The sequence below is a fragment of the Mustela putorius genome, unplaced genomic scaffold (assembly GCF_011764305.1).
Source record: "Mustela putorius furo isolate JIRA1106 unplaced genomic scaffold, ASM1176430v1.1 tig00000129_pilon_pilon_pilon, whole genome shotgun sequence".
In the NCBI taxonomy this organism is placed as follows: Eukaryota; Metazoa; Chordata; class Mammalia; order Carnivora; family Mustelidae; genus Mustela; species Mustela putorius.
In genome coordinates, this window is record NW_025421290.1 from 9,359,033 (window position 1) to 9,379,154 (window position 20,122).

Sequence of the window (20,122 nt, forward strand, 5' to 3'; positions counted from 1 at the left end):
TGGGGGCTGGGATTGGAGGGGCACGAGTGGGTCTGCATTGTCATGAGAAACTAAGGGATGATTGGTTTAAAAACAAGAGAAGAGCTCCCGGGAAAATGGGCAGGATTTCCTCTCCAGAGCATACACCACAAGGTCTGAGAAAGCCCCACTTGCTGACCGTTGTGGGAAGCCCCACATCAGTTCAAGAGGAAGTCACCACCAGGACACCCGCATAATAATAAACGCGAGCTCAGTGTGCCAGCTCAGTGCCAGCTGAAAGACTCTTTTTTCTCCCCCTCGCTTTGTAGTAAGTTGTAAGAATCTCAAAAAGAAAATCAAATGAGAGCCCCGAAATAGTTTGTGCTCTTCATTGCAAACATTTATAGAACTCTTTCCATCTCCGAAAAAAAGTGATAGGAAAAGCAAAGGCAACAAAAGGGATAAAAAGAGTTTTGGAGATCGTGAAGGAGAAAGCTGTCCAGATTAAGCTGGGGTTTAGAGAGGCCTGGGGCTTGGAGAGGGGAAGAAAATGAATGGAATCTCAACCCCCCTCTCTATAAATATGTGGATGGGCAGCACGAGCCTACGAGCCCTCTCCCAGAAGTTAGCAAAGAGTTCTTCAGGGGTATCTGCCTCTGGCATTCTGGCTGGCGGCCCTGCTCCACACCCCTCCCCGGACCCCAGGGTGTGTGAGCTAATGGGTCCCCCGTTTTGTGTTTCTCATAGAACCTATGGTTCGCCAACCCTGGGGGCAGCAACAGCATGCCGAGCCGCACCCACAGCTCAGTCCAAAGGACCCGCTCGCTGCCCGTGCACACTTCTCCACAGAATATGCTGATGTTCCAGCAGCCAGGTAGGGCTCTGCACTTGATCTCTCCCTCTCTCCTCCCCCTGACACACAGGGGAGGCCAGGACGCCAAAATAGATGCCCCTGTGAACCCAGCCGGAAAGTGCTTAGCCTCGACTGTCACCACGCATTCTTTTGAGCTTATAGAAGCCTTTCCTTTTTTAAACTGTGCCTTGCCAGCATGAATAGCGGCTGGTTGGCTGGGAGCCAGCACATGGAGCCCCAGAGTCGGTTGCAATCTGACGGGGATATTTTTGATACTAGTCATATTTCTAGATTGATTAAACCAGAGATATCACTGGAGGGTATCTGGGGGAGTTGGGAGGGGTTCCATGTGCAGTATGCATGTGCATGTCTGTGTGTGTGTGTGTGTTTACTTTGGGTGTATGTCGGGGGGATGTGCAGAAAGTGAAACAGAGAAAGAGAAAACTTCCACAGCATTGACGCTAAGAGACTTACCCCTGGTTGGGGAGCACCTTGCAAACATGACTTCTTGGACCAGCCATCTTCCCTTTCCTTGGTTAAAGAGCAGCGTGGTCACTTCAAGTCAGTGGCATCTCTCACCGTGCCTCCTAAAAGCAGGGTTACCAAAACGATGCACAGACAATGATCACTTGCACTTTGTCTATGAGACAGCAACCTCTTAAGAGTCTGTGAGTAATATAGAGCCATCCAAACAATGACTGAATCTAGCTTGATGGCTTTCTAAGTGGGAAAACCAGACAGGTACAGGGGTTGTACCTGTAGGAAAATACCCACCCTAGGCAAGAGGGACGCTCTGAACAGCAAGTCTTACAGGAGTTTGAGGAGAAGAAATGTCGCTGTGGCCTGGGTAGGCAAGAAAGCCTCTTGGAATTGGAGCTGAGCTTCAGGGGACGGAGAGTGAAGACGTGGAAAGAGGAGGGTGGAGTTGCACGCAGAAGGAGACAAGGGAGCAAGACCACAATCGTACCAAGTACCTCAGTGAGTTCCAGAAGCCGTGGCTGAGCCAAAGGGTCAAGCTGAAGTAGCAGTGAGTAGAACAAGAGAGCTGGAAAGATCCTGGCTGATGACGGGGGCTCTGAACCCAAGGCCAAGGAGCTCGGACCCCAGCCACTCTCAGTGGAGAATGTGTGGAAGATTCTGAGTAGGAGTGTGCCTGGTGGAGTGAGGGAAAGGTGGGACGGAGATCAGGAGACACTGAGGAGGAATGGCAAGGCGAGGTAAGGTGTGTCAGGAAAGGAAGATGGTCCAAATGCTTGTTTTAACTTGCTTCTTCTAGAACATTTACTGTTTGTGCATGTTTGTTTTAAAATGCCTTTGATACTTGTAGCTTCCCGGGAAGAAATATTTGATGAAATTTAGGGGTTGTGAAGGTCTTCTCCCTGGGTCTTGTAGTCGCAGCCTCTGTTTTCATGCAGAATTTTGTATAATCCACTTCCAATAAAAGAGAAGCTAGATGAGATTTGAAGATATCCTGGGAACGAGGAGATCTTTCACCTTGAATGTATCCTTCGACCCTGATCTCAGGCCCCGTCCTGGGACGACATACCAGCCACCCTGCAGCTTCATGGGAGGCCTAGCACAGCTGACCATTCTCCTTCTCCTTCAGTCTCTATACACCTGTGGCCTCCTTGCTCCTTTCTAAGCCCCTGTCCCTTCGTTTGGCTTCTTCCAAGTCCTCAGTCCTCTCTTCTCACCTTACTTTCCCCCACATTCTCCTGTGTGAATTGGGAAGACCAGGCCCACCAGGAAGAGCTGGGCCATCCCTAGGACGACTCTTTGAGTCTGTAGATACATATCCTCTATCTGCACCGTTGTCACTTGCTAATGCTCAGAGCAACAATAACCCTAAGATTGTTTCCACCCTCTTGTTCTTACCGTTAAAAAAAAAAAAAAAAATCAAATAATATAGAAAGGCTTTTAAGGAAAAGTGACTGTCCCCTTCCCCTCCCCCTCTAGGCCCCCAGTCTCATCTCCCAGAGACAGCCACTTAAAATTATTTTCACTTTTCCTGGTAGTTAACTCAAATTCTCTAAATGATGTTCTTTATAAATGGGACTTAGAACTCCAGAATGCTTGGAGGTCTTTTTTTTTTAAAGGAGGGGTTCAATTAGCCTCCTGCATAAGCAAATAAACTGGTGAGTACTGGGCAGGAGCTACTCTTAAGTCCTGCCCAGCACATTCAGCCCATGCTGGGTGGTTCTTCCCAGGACATGGTCATGAAGAGCAAGGCAGACACAGCCACGACTTTGGGATTCCTGGCTGAAGAGAACAGACCCTGCACAGAGTCACTGCCATGGGAGGCGCCTTAGTCTCCAAGATCATTCCTGCTCCTGGCAGATCAGACACTGGTTTTTAAGACCACAAGTCATCATCAGAGCTCTTCCTTCTTCCTGAGGAGTCAGCCTTGTTGACAGGGCTACCACAGCTAACAGCCATAGTCAGGCCCAGACGAAGTTTTGTACGAGATAGACAGGGTCTATCCAGGATGGGCCTTGCCACTCAGAGCAGCATGTCCTTGTTTGTTTGGCAGGTGTCTAGGGGCTGACAGCCGGGGGGGCATGACCAAACTACAAGTATCATGTCAGGGAGTCAAAATTAGGAAGGCAGCAAGTGGCTTTCATCTTTACACAAGCAGAAGTGGTAGTGAACACAAAATGGAGTAGAGATGTGTGACCAACCCTAAATTAGATCCTCAGAAAACCATTATAATACAGCACAGTGGCTTCCTCCTGGCCACTGGATATCTTTAGAATGTTCCATTTTAAATCAGATGGGTAGATCTTGAAGATGACAATTCAAACTTAAAATGCTTTCATTAAAATGATGGAAAATTTTAAATGTCTCCAAAGAATATAGAATAGTCTGGGGGCTAGAACAAGCTCCCGAGTTGTGTATCAATTAATCAGTCACCTGGCACAAATTTGCAAAACAATCTCTTCTTTCCTGGATCTACAGGATTTGTGGACGCCTTGAAGGCCACGTCAGGAGTGGTATTTTAGTTTATTCCCACAGGAACAGTTTTCTAGATGTTTCCTGGGATAAACAAGGAGAGCCACTAAGTGATCGCCGCCTCTCACTGGCCTGTGGCAAGAGTAAGAAACACTAAGCTGGTCCTCCCAGAGCAAGAGGGAGAAGGGTCTTCTACACTCACCAGTGGGGTAACTTGAGCTCAAAACAGGTGTGGTGCCTAGTGTAGTAATGTTCTCCCAAAAAGGCAGGGTGTTTTCCCAACTGGAAAATTAGTTTGGAAATCGCTTGCAGAAGGACTACCTTCTCTTGGAAGCAGATCTCTTCCTTGCTGACCAAGGCTCAGCCGTCACTGAGATCCAGTCAGAGAGGATCTCAAAACAGCCCGGGTGTAGCACTGAGAAGCCACAAAGTCTCCTCACCATCTGGAGGGCCTGACAGGAAGGGGCTGAGGGACCAGAAGCCGACATTGAAAGAAAAGCCTGAGGAAGGGCAGTCTGGGCAGTCTCACAGAGCTTTATTCTGGAGTTCCTTCCTGCACAAAACCATCTGCAAACCATCCTTGGTGCTGTACTGCCCCAGATGTGAGATGGGTAATAAGGTGCCTTGCATGGCAGCCGTTCATGAAGTATCGTAGTTGTTCGCCATAGCAGACCTCCCCTACGCACCAGCTCGTGACTGTATTTCTTCCACCATTAGAATGCTGCATACCAGGGAACACAGTGCCCCAAGCTGTTGTCATTCATTGCCTCCTTCGTGTGAGTTTCTCCCTTTCAGAGAACTGCCTTTCAAAAGAGTGGGGAGAGGGAGAGTGCCGTACATACACTGGGTCCATTAGGGGAATGCAAGGGGCCGCCATGCAGAGGAAGGGACCAGAACAGGGACCCACTTAAAGTACCTGGTGCACTTCTGCTCTCTGCCTTCTAGTAGGCCAGGGCAAACAATTCTGCTCAGGTAGAGAGGTTGATGAATGACTCAACTGTATCACAGCCAAGAACGCACCTGGGCCGTGCTCCCCTGCCTCTGAAAGTCCAACTGAGAGTGACTCAACCTCTAGTCTAGGTGGTCCCTCTAGGTCTGGAGACCTAGACAGTACAATATCGTCTTATATTCTCATCATTTTTCATGAAAGTGTGCGTCCTAGAGGATTTTCATAGCACAAACTTCTGCAGGTTTAGGAATGAGGCCACCAGAGAACAAACTGTGTTGCCATAGCAGACTCAGGGGTGCAACTCATGTTCCTCTGCCACTTGCCACGACCGCCATGACTGTCTCTGCGATTATCAGCGTGGCTCTCTTGCCCTGACCACACTGATTTCTTTTCCTTCTGTGACTACCCTCCCCCGTCCTGCTTGGTTCCCATCCTCCCTGTCTCCCTTTCTTTCTTATACCCCTTAACCCAGTCCGGATCCCACTTCTCCACCCTCTGTTCTGTCCTCCTCAGCCTCCCAGCAACCCCATTTTTCATTTAACTTGAAGCTTTCCTAGCTATTCAACAAGTATCCTAGGCTGTTGTTGGCAAAGTCGAATTCTAGCGGTTTTTGCTAGGATACCCCATTTCTTTTTCTAAAGTACTGAAGACACTGGCCTTTTTGCCACAGCCACAGGGACTGAGAGAGAGCTGTAGACTGTACCATACGTGCCACACATGTGAGACTCAGCTAGGATGGCTGGTTTCTGCCAAGAAAAAGCCACATGGGACCCTCCAGGTGGACCCTCCAGAAGCACTTCCATTAGGCATGGGCAGCTGCTCCCTTCCAGAATCTCCTTGACCTTGGGCCTGTACACGAGGCTTTCTACTTACGGGACTTCTGAAAAGGCACAATTTAAAAAGGCCCAGGTCAGCCTAGACCCTGGGCTTCCTAGGACGGAGAACTCTCACTAAATACTGGAATGTGCTGATGGTCAGGGGAAAAATTCCTGTTCTCAGAGATATCATCTGACTTAAGGAAACAGGCCTGCCTCCAGCAACAGCAGAGAAGGCTCAGTCTTTCCCTTTTGCCTTACTGAGGACATAAAACTGCATCTGCCTGTCCCATTACAGCTAGGGACCCAGGCTCAATGCAATGAGCCTTTGGCGTAGCAGGAGCCAGAGCAGAGCTGGCCTGGTGCATCATGTGTGCCTGGGTGGCGGGAGCTGCCCAAATGCTTCCTGGGGCTTTGAGAGTTCTGCCCACCCAAGCCACACTTGGCTGAGGGCTTCTAGCCTGAGATGGAAGCTGTTATCTACCCAGCTGGTCTCCCTCTGTCTTGTATGTGTGGGGAGATGCCACGGATCTGTTTTTATCAAATACACAATTAAAAAGTCACACTATTAGGAAACTCTGGAGTGTGAACATATGGGCTTCTCCCAAGACTTAGAATTTTTCGGAGCCTCTCTGAGAGTGGTGGGGGTCGCGACACCCTGGCGCACCAGAGGGAAGAACCAAGGGAGAAAAAGCAACCGTGCCAACTTTCAACCTAAAAGAGCAGCCACTAAGGTTTGGAGATGCTAGAGCAGAGAGCCCCGCATTTCTCAGCCCCCTTTTTGAACACGCAGTCCTAGGCTTGGAAAATGGCATTTTGCTGCGTGTTGGCAAGAAATCCTGCAGCTGAAACTCTTCTCTCCAAATGTCGAGCATCTTTATTTATCCAAATCTCTCCACAGTGTTTGTTTAAAGGGGAGTGCTAGAGAGTAAACTAAATTTTACAATGAGCATATGGATGGTTATAATTGCTGAGGGTTTTTTTTTTCATATTTGCTAACTGGCTATATATAAAACTGTGTTTCTATTTTATAGATTTCACACCCTGAAGGCTGCTAATTTTGCATGCATATGATTTTCACATGAATGGATGAAAATACTAAAATACTCTTCCCTCTGGATTGTCTGATTGCCCCGACCCTACTCTGACAGCAACAATGGGTGGTGGTGGGAGAGACCCTCCCATTCTCCCTGGCTCCCGGCAGCCCCCCTTCCCGGAAAGCCCAGTCATCCTCTGTTCATGAATTGGCAACAGTTGCCTTTCAAACCCATTGATGCTGGAACTTGTGTCAGAAAGAACCCTGTCTGCTCCCCAGTGCTTTTCATATTGATCCATTTTGCCCATCTACTCAGAATTTTAAACAACAGAAATGATATCTGCCTCTGAATTAGCTGGTGATGGGGAACACAGATTGCAGAGAAAAGCTAAATGTGTAGCTCATCAAGGAAAACAAATACTTTGGTTTAGCCATTGGTTTCAACTTCCTATCCCACTAAACCACCAACCTAACCTCATTTGTCGTCCGCCCACCAGCCCCAAGTGCCCTCTGGTGGAGATTCAAAGGAGCGAGGAAATGGCCTGAAGCTTGGGCCACCAGGATCCTTTCCCCACTTCCAGACTGAAGAGGGAAGGCCCAATGAAGAAGAGAAGTTTCCCAGAGTCACATCTGAAGACAGTGGCAACCTTGAGATTCCCAGGCCCTCAGAACATATCCCACTGCTGATTTCTGTCTGTCCCCTAACCCCCACTATAGGATTTCACAGTTCTTAGCTGTCAAGAGTTTCCATCTTTTTCATCACTCAATAGACATGTGTGAAGTGTGCCAGAAGACCATCGCTGGAATTAGGCGAGGTTCAGAAAGAGATGAGAGCACTGTCACGGTCTGCAAGGTGCTTCCAAACCAGTGAAAGACACTCAAGAGCTTCCCAGGATGACGGGGACTGGGAGAGAGGGACGTACTGACAGTGAGGGGCCCAGCAGAACAGAGGAGGAGGCTCCTACCGGCTGCCTCCTGCTTGGCGGAGGATGAACTGGAGCCTGGAGAGAGAGGGAAGGTCCAGATGGTAGAGGGGGCTTTGTGACTATAAGGCCCACAGCCTAGTCCTGGGCAGTGAGAGTCTGCCCAGTGGACATCTCTGACCTTCTAAGTGGCTGGAGGCAGCGAGGACTGACTAGCAACTTTAGTGGCTGCAGCATGCTGGGGAGAGCCAGCTCTGGAGTCAGACCCCTGTGGGTTCTGTGGGTTCTTGTGTTAGCCAGCCAACCTGGCCAGTCACTCTAAGACCACTCGAGAACTGTGCCATGCTATGGTTTCTGTTTCCTTGTAACAAATCAGAAATGCGCCAAGCCCGCTTCTAGGCACGGGGAGCAGCAGGGCCAAGTCCTGCTCCAACGAAGTGCACATGGAACTGGGAGCAGGCAGCAAATAAAGAATGGGTCAGATGTTGGTGACAGCTGTGGAGAAAAAGCAAGCAGAGGAAAAGGAATAGGGCTGGGAAAGTTCTACTTATCTCTAATGTCCTTTCTAAAGACACAGGAGAGCCAGAGATGTGAAGGCAGGGAGAGAGAAAGTCATGGAAGTATCGAGAGACCACCATTCTGGGCAGAGGGAACAGCAGTGCAAAAACGGGCAGAAGAGGTCGTGGGAAGGAAGGAAGGGCGAGGAAAGCTGTACACGGGGAAGGGTTAATAAGGGTCCGATCATGTGGGCCTTGCAGGCCATGGCAGGGGGTTGGCTGTTACTCTGATGGGAAGCTGCTGGAGGGTTCTGAGCAGAGGACTGACAGACTGACCAGCTATTTTTAGTTAGCAGTTTTCTTCCAGCTGCCCATGTTCACAATGGATTCCGTGCGCCTAACAGACTCATAGGTTGGTTGAAATCAGAGTGTAACTTGCCTCCATGCTGATCCTCAGAGCCCCCCAAGTTGCTCCAGGGTAGACGGGGTGGTGCCCCACAGCACCGTGCATACCTTCTCCTTGTTCTCAGAGTCTCTATCACCAAGATAACCCTTTGTCCCTTGCAGAATTCCAGCTTCCTGTGACTGAACCTGACATCAACAACAGGCTGGAGTCCTTGTGCCTCAGTATGACCGAGCACGCCCTGGGAGGTGAGTGAGTCCTCCTTGCTTTTTACCGTATGCCTGGGAGAACTAGCAGCCATCTGCTGTCTACACTCTGGCCATAGCTCAGGAGGAATGGGAAAGGCATAAGGAGAGGTAGGCAGGGGATAGAGAGAGAGAATGGCCTCAGGGTGCTGTTGGATCCTTGTCAAGCCATACCACACTGAGGAGCCAACAATGCCCTGCTCCTTCTTTTCTGGGAGGTGAGTCAGGGACCCGGAGACCAAGGCTGTCCCTTTTTCCTCAGAGCCACCCACCCACTCTGATGTCCTAGCGCAGCAGCTGTCCCAGCCAAATGCTGGGAGCCGGAGGAGTCAGAAACACAAGACATGGCTTTTAGTGGCAACAACCCCCCCCCCCGCCCCCCCTGCCGCCGCCAACAGAATTGGATTCTTTCCTTCTCGGCACTAGATCTCCCCGTCTGGTCCAAGCGTATCCCAGCTTGTTCTAAAAATAGAATTTTTGAAACAAAAATCCCTGCTTGTTTTTACATCTCCTTGCTCCAAATGGTTTCCACGATGCCTGGAGCCCCAAGCAGTGAGACGTCCTTCACAATGTGACAGGGATGGTCTAGTTCCATGTGCCTGTGGGCTGCAGCCCCGCAAGGAGCTCCAGAAGCAGCTGGGTTGTCCTCTGCCTGTCTGGTCGAAGCCCTATGTCATCACTGGAGCCCCGGGAGGCCTTCAGTGCCCTCCGGGTACTAACCAAGTGCTTTTCTCCAGCCTGAACTCTGCGCCAGCCCTGGGGATGTTTGGCAGGCAGAGGAGCAATGTCCACCCCTTCCTGCCAACCTCTGGGAGGCTCTGAGTCAGAGAGGCCTCCTGTGACCCTTCCCAACAGTCCTCTCCAGTCGGGATGCGCTCACCCTCCCTGGAGATGGGCAGTCAGGACACCTAAAGCCAAAATGTGCGCTATCTAGCCATGGTGGGGAGAAAGGCTGCTGTCAGCTGCTGCTCCAGCGGGCTTTGTCCTCCTGACCAGGGACTTTTAGATTTTTAGTCCCTGCAAACACAGTCTTATCCTGACACCAAATATGAGACCAACAAATGCTCAGCATGGAGGAGATTGGAAAGCAAGGACTGTACCTACCTGACCTCAGCTGTTCAGGGCTCTCCATTGCCCAAAGAAATCCTCCACTCAGTACCAGAAGCGAGCTATCCCAAGGCCTCCCAGAGCCTCTGACTGAACAGATGGTGGGAAGGCACAGCTTCTAATGTGACCTCCATGGGGTTCCAGGAACCCTATTTGCAAACACTGCTCTCTCTCTCTTAGCCACTCATATCCTAGAAGCTTTTACCACACCATTGGTCCATTCCTGGTCCCTCTGTGGGGAGATGCCACCAACTGCTCTTCTCCAGCTAACCAAGGAGACTGGGTCAGCACACTGGTAGCCCCTAATGAGTAATGGGAAACAACCCAAAGGTCCATCAACAGGTAGAAATGGATGAACGAAATACATTATAGCCACACAGTGGAATATCGTTCAGCTTAAAAAGGAATGAAGTTCTGATCCATGCTACAACATGGATGAACCTTGGAAGCATTACACGAAATGAAAGATGCCAGACACAAAAGGCCGCACAGTATACGATTCCATTTAAGAATTTATGAAATGTCCAGAAGAGGCAAATCTGCAGAAACAGACAGTATGGTTTAGTGGTTGTCAGGGGCCAGAAGGAACTACCAAGTGGATAGTGATTGCTTGATGGATACTGGATAAAAATGTTCTGGAATTAGACAGTCATGATGGCTGCACAACTCTGTGAATATACGAAAACCTCGGAATTATACTTTAAAAGGGTGAAATCTGTGGTATGCACATTAGATCTCAATTTTCTCAAAAAGGGAAGCCTCCCAGGCCCTGAGCATTCAGGCCAAGCTCAGCCCACTTCAGGCAGCCCAAGCTCCCACCCACCCAACGGTGGCTGGTGGGTGAGGAACTCCCTCCGCCTTTGAGAGTCAGCAAGGATAACTGACCTTCTTCCCCAGGGCTTGATATATCTCCGATAATTGGCACTTTGGGAGCCCTTATCAAACTGCTAAGTGCTAACATTATCATCATTAGTAGCAAGAATGCCAAATGCTCTTTATTAAAGGGAGGTTTTCATTGAAAAGGTTTCATTTTTTAGCTCATTCTTCGACTTTTACAGAAAACCTCTATGAACTGATGGGGTTTTTTGCTAATGTTTTCATCTTGTTAATCTCCTAAGCCTTCTTATTGGTGTGTTTTTCCTCAATAATCCTGTCTGGTGGGAAGCCTCGTAAGCAGTTTCCAGAGCAGAGAATGAAAATTAAGTTCAGGGTGGCCCCGTTGGGCACAGTGGCCATGAGCCCGCCCCACAATGAGACTGCTCCTCTCTGCTGGGCCCACCTCTTCCAGGTGCTGGGAAGATGACCTCGCTGGGAACAGAATGCCAATGAATTAAATCATTTTACAGGAGGACATGTAATTATGGAGAGGAAAGCAAAGTAAAAGAGGTTCCTCTGCCTGTGTCTCAGGACAGGATGGGAGGGTGGCCAAGTTCTGGGATACCACATCCTATGATGGACTTTCTAATGTGGCTAGTCCATGGGCCCCAGGCCTTGGAGGGGCCCATCTTTCTATGCTGACATCTCTATTTTCAGTGTCCTACACTAACTACAACCCTCCTGGTGCCAGTCTAAGCCATTTCTCTCTTTGGCTTTCCATTTCTGCTTCTTCTTTGCCCTCCCCTTGACCCCTCCAACATGAGGAAGCCAAGGAGGTGGGCTGCCTCTGCCATCTTGGTTGAAGGCTTTCATCTGGCTCTGTTGGACCTGCTCCTTATTGGTGGCCTGGCTGCTATCTTCCTCCTGCACAGAGGTTGTATGGGCAGGAACAGCCATGGCTACAAAAGCAAGCCTTGTCTAAGCAGGACAGAGTCTGCAGTGAATTCCATCATAAAGAGGAATGTCCCATCCACTCTCTGGTGGTCCAGGATTCATGGATTTCACATGATTCCCTTGCCATTCCTTCTCACCTTCTTTCCTTATTCCTTCTTGAGACTTAACAGCCTCACTTCTAGCTGATATGGAGACTTTTTTTTTTTTTAAGATTTTATTTATTTATTTATTTGACACAGAAAGAGAGATCACAAATAGGCAGAGAGGCAGGCAGGGGTGGGGTGGGGGGCGGGGGAAGCAGGACCCCTGCTGAGCAGAAGGCCTGACTCTGGGCTTGATCCCAGGACCCTGAGATCACTACCTGAGCCAAAGGCAGAGGCTTAACCCACTGAACCACACCAGACTTTGTGTAAATTAGAAAAAGGCTCTACTTTCTTAACATGCTGTTCTGCCACTGATTTGTTACTTGTCATAATTAACTATAAAACTCACAACAAATACATGAAAATGGTGCTCCCTGGAGTTGTACACCTTACACAACTGTAAATAGTGAATCTGGACTTACCTGTGGGTCATTTCCTTACAGATGAGTACTGTCACCCTTGGAGGATGAAGCATAGGATTGGAATTAAGTGAAAATGCAGCTTAGGGGTGGATTAGTTGGGATTTTTATGTTTCTCGCTCCCCACTTACACAGCTATGAAGGGTTGGCATTAATGAGTAGGCCATGAGCCCTGGCAAGTGTGTGCACTTCACTCCTACAGACAAGGGAGTGATGTCTACACACTAACACATGTGTGTATACTTAATGCACCCACTGTTTCCCATGACCCATTACCATTGCAGAACCACCATAAGAGGCTCAGGTTAACACCTGCAGAAGTCAGGGCAGCGTTATGATTGTAAGTTCACATCTGGGAGCCTCAAGGACTGATGGCCTGATTATCATAAACACTCCCAGGGTCATTTGCTTTTCTTTTTTAAAATCTCTCCAAAAACTATGTGGAAATTTATGGACATACACAAGTACAAGTAAAGTTGGGAAAATCCGAGTAAGGTCAGTGAATTGTGTCAACATCAGTATCTTCATGGTAATATTATAGTTTTGCAAAATGTTACCATTGGGAGAAACCCAGCAAACCCAGAAACCCGATACTCTCTTATAACTGCATGTGAACCTACAGTAATCTCAGTCAAAATTTCAATTAAACATGTCTCCTTCAAGTCCTTGCTGGCAAGACACCAGACTGGCACCACCCATTGGGAGGCAAGGAGGCTTGTACAGTGGATTCAGTACCCCCCCCCCCCCCCATCACTTAGGTCTTCCAGCTTTCCCACAACACTCTGCCACTCCCCTCTCACACCTGAGTTCTGTCTATTGGATCTAGGTGCTCCTCCTAGTAAACCAGGTTTGTGACATCAAGGCTCAGACCAGGACATACCTGCTGATGTTTGGATATCAGCAAAACCAGGGAAGCATCCTGCTTCTCTCCCTGGCCTTCATTTACTGGCCACTGAACACAGTCATGTCTGCCTCTACAATGGCTCATCCATGCTTCTCTCTGCTCACTGGATAAGCCCTTGTCAGACAAGCCCTAGCGTGGACCACTGTAGGGGCCCTGCTGCCACCAGCCTTGTCCCTTTTTAGGTCTTCTAACACAGCTGCCAGAGAAACCATTCTAAAATCAGACCTAATTACTCTACTGCTTAGAATGCCCAATTACCAAGTCCAAGCTCCTGTTCATAGTATACAAGACCTTTATGGCCTCATTCTGGGGATCCTCCTATAGTCCCATGTGTTAGACAACCATAAAGGAGCTAGGCAGCCTTCGGCTCCCCCAGCAGTTTGTCTCACTCATCGCCTCTTGTGTTGGACATGCACATCCTCCACTTTACAGCCTGGTCTCACTGACTCTCTGTGTAGACTGTGTAGACACAGCCTGTGTTGCATAGCATAGCATTCACCCACTTCCACAGGATCTTTCCTTTCCCAGTGCCCACACCTCTAACTAGGCTGTCTGCCCCTAGCCAGATTCTTGAGACAGAGAATCTAGATCAGTTTGGGTGAGCCGCATCCCCTTGGTCTGCTCAGCTGTGATTGGGGCTCAGAGTCACAACCACCTCATGCCCCAGCTTTCAGACTCGCTGGGAGGAGGATGCTACCAAAGAAAGGGATGTGAGCTAGACAGGTCCACCTGCATGTCTGCTTCAGTATCCCTGCCAGCTCTCAGCACCTCTCCTGCCACTCCTCCATTCCCCCATCCCACACTCTAAATAAACCTCCCATCTAGCCCCTGCCCCACCAATTAATGACCAACACCACACCTGTACATGAGTTGTATGCCCTCCCCACACCCTCTTCCCTTCCTGCCGCCTCCTCCTCTCCTACAAGCACCACCTTACAAAAGTTATTTTCTTTCTCCGTTAAACTGCACTTGACTCCCAGGGACATCTTAACTCTTCCTCCATTTTTCCTGCTCTGCCTGGTACATAACTCCATCATAGCAATGATGCCTCCTACATCCCCCTGGCTTTACAGAGCTGTCCCGACGAGGATGTGTGTACTTACAGGGTGAGGACTAGGTCTCCTGTCTTGGTTCCCAGACTCATTACAGTTCCTGGAAAAATGGCGACTCCGCAGATGTTGAGTGGGTGAGTGTGTGAATGAAGGGGTGGATGAATGGGGGAGTGTGGTCTTCACCTGTCTTCAGAGACCGGGAAGCCCCGCGTGCAGGGTGTGCGACAAGGTGGCCGTGAAGGGAACGGTTTTGCTCAGCTGTGCCCACCATGAATTCTTTCTCTCCCAGACGGGGTTGACCGGACCTCCACAATCTAGAAGCTGAAGATGAGAGTGACCGCGCTGGCCGTGAAATCGACTGCTGCGGGTCCAGTGTCAGCCATCTTCAGGGTTGCACAGAATCCTCCGAGATACTTTGCAGCCTTTTTTTTTCCCTGGTCCCTCTCCCATTTTGATTTTGTGAGAGCGTAGGTCGTCCTTGTAAACATATCAGTAGACCGGGGACTGGTTATTTTGTCATTTGTTTCTGTCACGGGATGGCTTGGTGTGCGGGGTGGGGAGGGGTCTCTAGGGAAATGTGGGGCCGGGAGGGGATGGAGAGGGAAGGCAAGTGGCTTCCTGGATGGAGAGAGGGGGAGAAACGAACAAAAGAGTACCGCTGGCAAAGAGCTGGGAGAGACGAGGGAGGGAGGCTGAACCCTGGGCCCAGGCGCCCCTCACAGCCCGCCTCCGCAGTCAGGCCCCAGGACGCAGTCGTGGGCGAGTGCGACCAAAGCAAGATGGCGGCCCGCCCTCCCTGCCGCCAGGACCGGCTTTCCCTGAGGACCCGGCTTGGAGTCGAGCCGCAGCAGAGGGCCGCACGGCCCCGGCGGCAGAGCGGGGGGAACGTTCCCTCCAACAAAATTTCAGAGAAACTTTGATTTGTGTATTGTTTACATAACAATTTTAAAGGGTACATAATGTGTAAAGAGTTTGGATAGAACTTCTCTTCATACTATGGTTTTTGTAAAGGATTTGTTGATATGGATTCATTTCTTTCCTCTATTTTTATAATAGCAGCAGGGTTGTCTCTCAAAATGGCTGCGAAGCCGCGCTTGCCGGGAAGGCGGACGCGTCACGTAGGCCGAGGAGGCGTCGGTCTTTCCACCGCGGCCGCGCTCGGCAAACAGGTGGGCTGGTGGGGCGAGCACGTGACCGGAAGCGCGGGGAAGGACCGCACCGTGTGTGTGATCAGTTAGGGTCAGCTCGCAGGTCACCGTGAGACGCTGAAAGAATCCTGCGGCCCCTTTCTGGGCTGGATTTGCTTCCTCTTCCTCCCCATCCTATGGTGGGGTTTCATCCTATCGCCCTCTGCCTCACTTCACACACACACACATACACGGGTTCAGGTTCCACACACACACACACACACACACACACACACACACGTGGGTTCAAGTTCCACTGGAGGAAAAATGACAAGGACCGACATTTTTCCCTTGCGAAAGGCCTTCATGTCAGATCAGGAGCTCAAAAGACCACTTCCACTGCGATTGCGCAGAGGGACCTGAGCCTGGGGGCCGCGTCCCCCTGGCTCGCTCTCTGCTGAGGAAGGGGAGGAGAGCCAGACCCAGGACGGTGTCTAAGGGGTCAGTCAGCAAGTGGCAGAGAGAGCGTGTAGCGAGACGTGCAGTCCACGCGGCAGGGCGGGCTGTGAAGGAAGATGTGAGGAAGGGCGGCTTCAGGATGCAAACGTGGTTCCCTCCACGTGTACGTCAGGGGTTCGCTGTGTCGTCGATCGGGCGGCACAGAAGAGCGAGAAAACCAGCCCTGACCTGGCGAGATATTAACAAACTGTGCTACCGCGAAGTAATAGCTCTGTTTCTTAAGGGCAAGAAAGACTATGTTTGGGATTCGAGGCAATGGAGGGTATTAAAGGAAATCAAAGAGGAGTTGTGCTTTGCACTGGAAAATTGGTTTGTGTAAATGATGGTATGAATGCTCCGCCAGAGGCGAGAGCGGGGAGACGGTCTAAGGCCTGTTTATTAAATGGGTGAGTCTGGTGCCGTTGCTTTCGGCGAAGGCAGCGTCGAAATTGGAGAGATTGGACCATGAAAATCACTGCGCTTGCCTACGGTTATTAAAAAAAAAAAAAAAAAATTAATGAAGTAAATACAGATTTAAAAGGCCTTAATGAAATTTAAACAACTTTCTTTTACCTTCAAGATTGAAAATGTGCACCCAGTTCAGCCTTGCTTTTGAAGTTTTCTAAGGTTTAAAAAGGTGGGAGCATCTTAACCGTAGAGCGCCTTTAGCAAGGGAAGGGGGCTTGAACCTACCACATCACATTTTGCGTTAAGACAGACCGACCTCCCCTTCGGGGACTACATTCTAAACATGCAAATCCATGTGCAGAAAGGGGCAGCAATTTTTAGTGTGTTTTGTTTTTGGTTTTTGTTTTTTTGTTTTTTTAACCAAGTGCCATTAACATTCATCCTCCACACCCCTTTTCTAAACAAGCTTCCTGTTGCTTGGGGAATGTGTTGGGATGGACGATCACATGTAAGGCAGGAAGAAAAGATCAAAAATGTCGAAGGCCAAAGGTAAGACCAGAGGGTTTGTGAAGGTGATTTTTGGATGCTAAGAAAGTTAATAAAGAGAAGAAAAAGCAAAGGTATTACACATCTTGTGGGGAAATGAGAAAGCACTCAGATCTGCTGCAAAACACATATATCCATAAAGACTTGGGTTGTTCAGAAAACAGATTGTGAACACAATCACATTAGCATGAATCCTTTAAAAGGAAGAAGACCTTAAAGTATTTGCAAATCTGGATTTCTATTTATTCCTTCACTGAATATAGAAACAATGGTTATCTGATTATTAGAGATATTATTTTGGATATGTTACTTATTAACTTGCTATGGCTGGTAACCATGATAAAGTCTGTTATTAATAACAACATAATTCTTTTTTTAAAAAAAAGAAAAGCTTATTTTTCATTGACTGTGTATAGATTTATCTACTTAGTTGTGTTTTGCTATTAATGTTTCAATTTTTCTTTTTTTTAAGTTGAGTGTTCTGATAAATTTTAGGAGCCTGTCCCCACCTTGTTTTGAGTCCTGTGTTGACTGCAGGTATACAGCTCAATTTTAAAATCCTAAAGCAAAAGAACTTTATTTATTAAAAAAAAAAAAAATCAAACAGTTGCATGCGTAAGGCTGTGAAGTCGGATATTTAGTAATAAAGCGGCAGTGCCTTTTTTTGTATTTACCCATTGACCCCCAAATGCAACTGTTTTATATTAATAGTAAACGTTAAAAAAATCTTAGAGGAAAATCTATTTCACTACATGTTTCCCCCCCTTTTTCTGATTTAAGCAGTATGTATTTGGCACCTCTACACTGTCCTAGGGACAGTGGTGGTCTATGATATTGTTACCATGTATGATGTTTTATTGGTGCTTTTTATTCATAGTGGTTTCTTACCAGAAACAGTAGGAAGACACACATGAACTGTGTACAAGAATTGAAACATTGCTGCTGATAATGTGTCTTTTTCCACACGCTTTTTGAGTTTCACTTTTTGAACAAGGGCCAGCAAGCAAAATAGACGCTGCTGGGTCTGCCTGCAGAGGGCGGCTGTTTGCACCAAGCTCTCAAATCCTGTGTATTGATGGTCCCTTTTTGGTACTCAGGATTGGAACTACAGCTGGGCCCCCATCTCCCATTCCTTTGAAGAGACACTGAGGGAAACAAGGTTTTCTTTTGAGGTGTCATTGGCTGCCTTTTACGGAATGGGAGCCATCTCCGGGTCCTGTGTTCTTCTGCACCTCTTGTAGCGACTGCCAGTGCAAGGTTTGTAGACGTGCATTCCCCAGTTAGCACCGGGAGTCCCCCAAAAGCCTGGGCTGGGGGACCGAGCTGGGCTGAATGCATAGGCATGCAACCAGAAGGGCAGCGAGGGGCAGAAAAGTAGGTCCCAGTCTCGTTGGCCCTCTGGAGATGTCTGCAGCAGGGAGCTGCGGCTTGGGTACAGGGAAGCAGCCTGACCAAGGCATTCAGGCGTGCCTGTTACAAGAAGGACCTGCGGAAGGATCATTTGCACATGGGGCTGTGATAACACTAATGTTGATTTTTTTTTTTTACAAGTCATCAGAGATGTTTGCAAAGTGAGTTTTATTTTTTTGTAATTCCTTTATCTTTACTTAAAGGTGAATGTGTATTCCTCTGGGAGGAATAGGAAGAAAACAGGAATGTTAATAATGTCAAGCAGAAGACTTCCTCCCTTATTAATATATAACCCTCATGTATTTATGCCTAATGTAAGCTGACTTTTAAAAAGCTTTCTTTTGTTGCATGCCCCGTGCAGGCATCCCTATTGTACATGCATGCCTCTCGTCCTGTTTTCCTGTATAAAGTTAGTGAACAAAGAACTATTTTTGCCTAGTTCATGTTGCCAAGCAATGCATATTTTTTAAATTTGTCATATATGGAAATAGCATGTTTGTTACATGTAAAGCTTTACTGATATACAGATATACTAATGTTTGAAGATGCTGTTCTTTGCAAGTGTACAGTTTTCAAATGTTGTTACCAGTGAAACACCCTTGTGGTTTAAACTTGCTACAATGTATTTATTACTCATTTCCTCCCATGTAACTAAGAATCATGGCTATATTTCATATCAACGTTATATTGAAAGTGAAGGGAAATGATTAATACAAGGTTTTGTAACACTGGTGTGTGTGTCTTTTCTCCTGTTTGTCGATATGATCGATTAGAAAGCAAGAACTGAATCTTAGAAATAAGCCAGCAAGGAAGAATGAGCATGACATCTTTGTAAACAATTACCACCTGACCAGTCTATGCAAACTGTCTTCAACTATGATTCCCTTTTTTTTTTTAAACAAAAGAGGAGGGGTAGAGGTATAAAAATTTATGCTACTTGATATGTGCCCCGAGTAGTCAGTATATGCATCACCTGACTTGAAGGCATATTTTTTTTATTTTTTTATTTTTTATAAACATAAACATTTTTATCCCCAGGGGTACAGGTCTGTGAATCACCAGGTTTACAAATTCTGTCCTTGTGGTTGATAATGTTTATAGCTTCCTCTCCATTTTCAATGTCTTTGAGATCATATTTCACCCCTTAACCATGGTATAAAGAAACAACAGCTTCCTTGGAACCTTGATATTTTAACTACATATGGCTTGAATCTCATAATACCTCTGATTCAAGTATATCTGATACAAATAATGGCAATTAAGCAAATGGTTGAAGAGCCTAATGTGGGTTTGAAATCTCTGGCTGTGCGATATTCAACAAGTTACTTAACCTCTCTGAGCCTTGGTTTGGTTTGTTTTTTGGCCTATGATACTCAAGGTTTATATAATTAAACCTGTAATCCAAAAAAGAATATGAAGACAAAAGAAACATAGTATATAGAAGTTATTGCCACCAAAATTTAGCAATCCAAGGCAACCACAGCTTGACGTTGTAAGAATGACCACACACCGACTCTCTTTTCACCAGGCTCAAGCTGCTCAAGTGAGACACAAAATCCAAAACACTCCCTGAAAACATGTAGAAATGCCTCATAAGCTGAAATATTAAATGAAATTCTGCCCAGAATTAAATTCTCATAACTCAAATGAGATAGAGCTCAGTGTATGACCAGAGTATTCTAAAAAGAAAGGGATAATGTGCAAGAGAAAAGTTGACCCTCACTTTTCCAACACGTGAAATGAGGGTAAATGTGAAAGGTATAAGATGAAGAGAAACCGGGCTCAGCATGGTGCCTGAAAGGAGTTAGTGATTTTTATCAGCAAAGCTGCAGCTCTTTGCCATTGACCTTAGTAATGGAATGTTCAATCCTGGAGAGATTATTCACATAATAAAGCATTAAGGACTTCCCCTAATGGTCTTCTCTGTAGAAGAGATGTAATTCCATTATTAGAGGGGATGAGTAACACCTCTATAGCATACTGGGTGGGAAGAGGCTATGGTGAGCTTGTGTAAGGAATCCAGAAGCAGCACAAGTGGGCACTATCAACTCGTGCTCTCTAAGCCAGTGAGGAGACTGCCAACGGGGCAATACAAGGAGAATCCAAACTC

General features: G+C 47.6%; 1 protein-coding gene across 5 annotated transcripts in view; it reads left to right on the forward strand.

Moving 5' to 3' along the window:
- The window catches only part of SAMD4A (sterile alpha motif domain containing 4A), a 208,373-nt gene extending 189,633 nt beyond the window's left edge, over positions 1 to 18,740 (forward strand). For all 5 annotated transcript variants that reach the window (XM_004738818.2, XM_004738819.2, XM_013056371.2 and 2 more), the window contains 3 exons: positions 706 to 832; positions 8,548 to 8,631; positions 14,313 to 18,740. In XM_004738818.2, coding sequence (XP_004738875.1) covers positions 706 to 832; positions 8,548 to 8,631; positions 14,313 to 14,341 — 240 coding nt within the window. In that variant the 3' untranslated portion in view covers positions 14,342 to 18,740. The remainder of the gene's footprint in view (positions 1 to 705; positions 833 to 8,547; positions 8,632 to 14,312) is intronic.
- Positions 18,741 to 20,122: the final 1,382 nt, after the last annotated feature.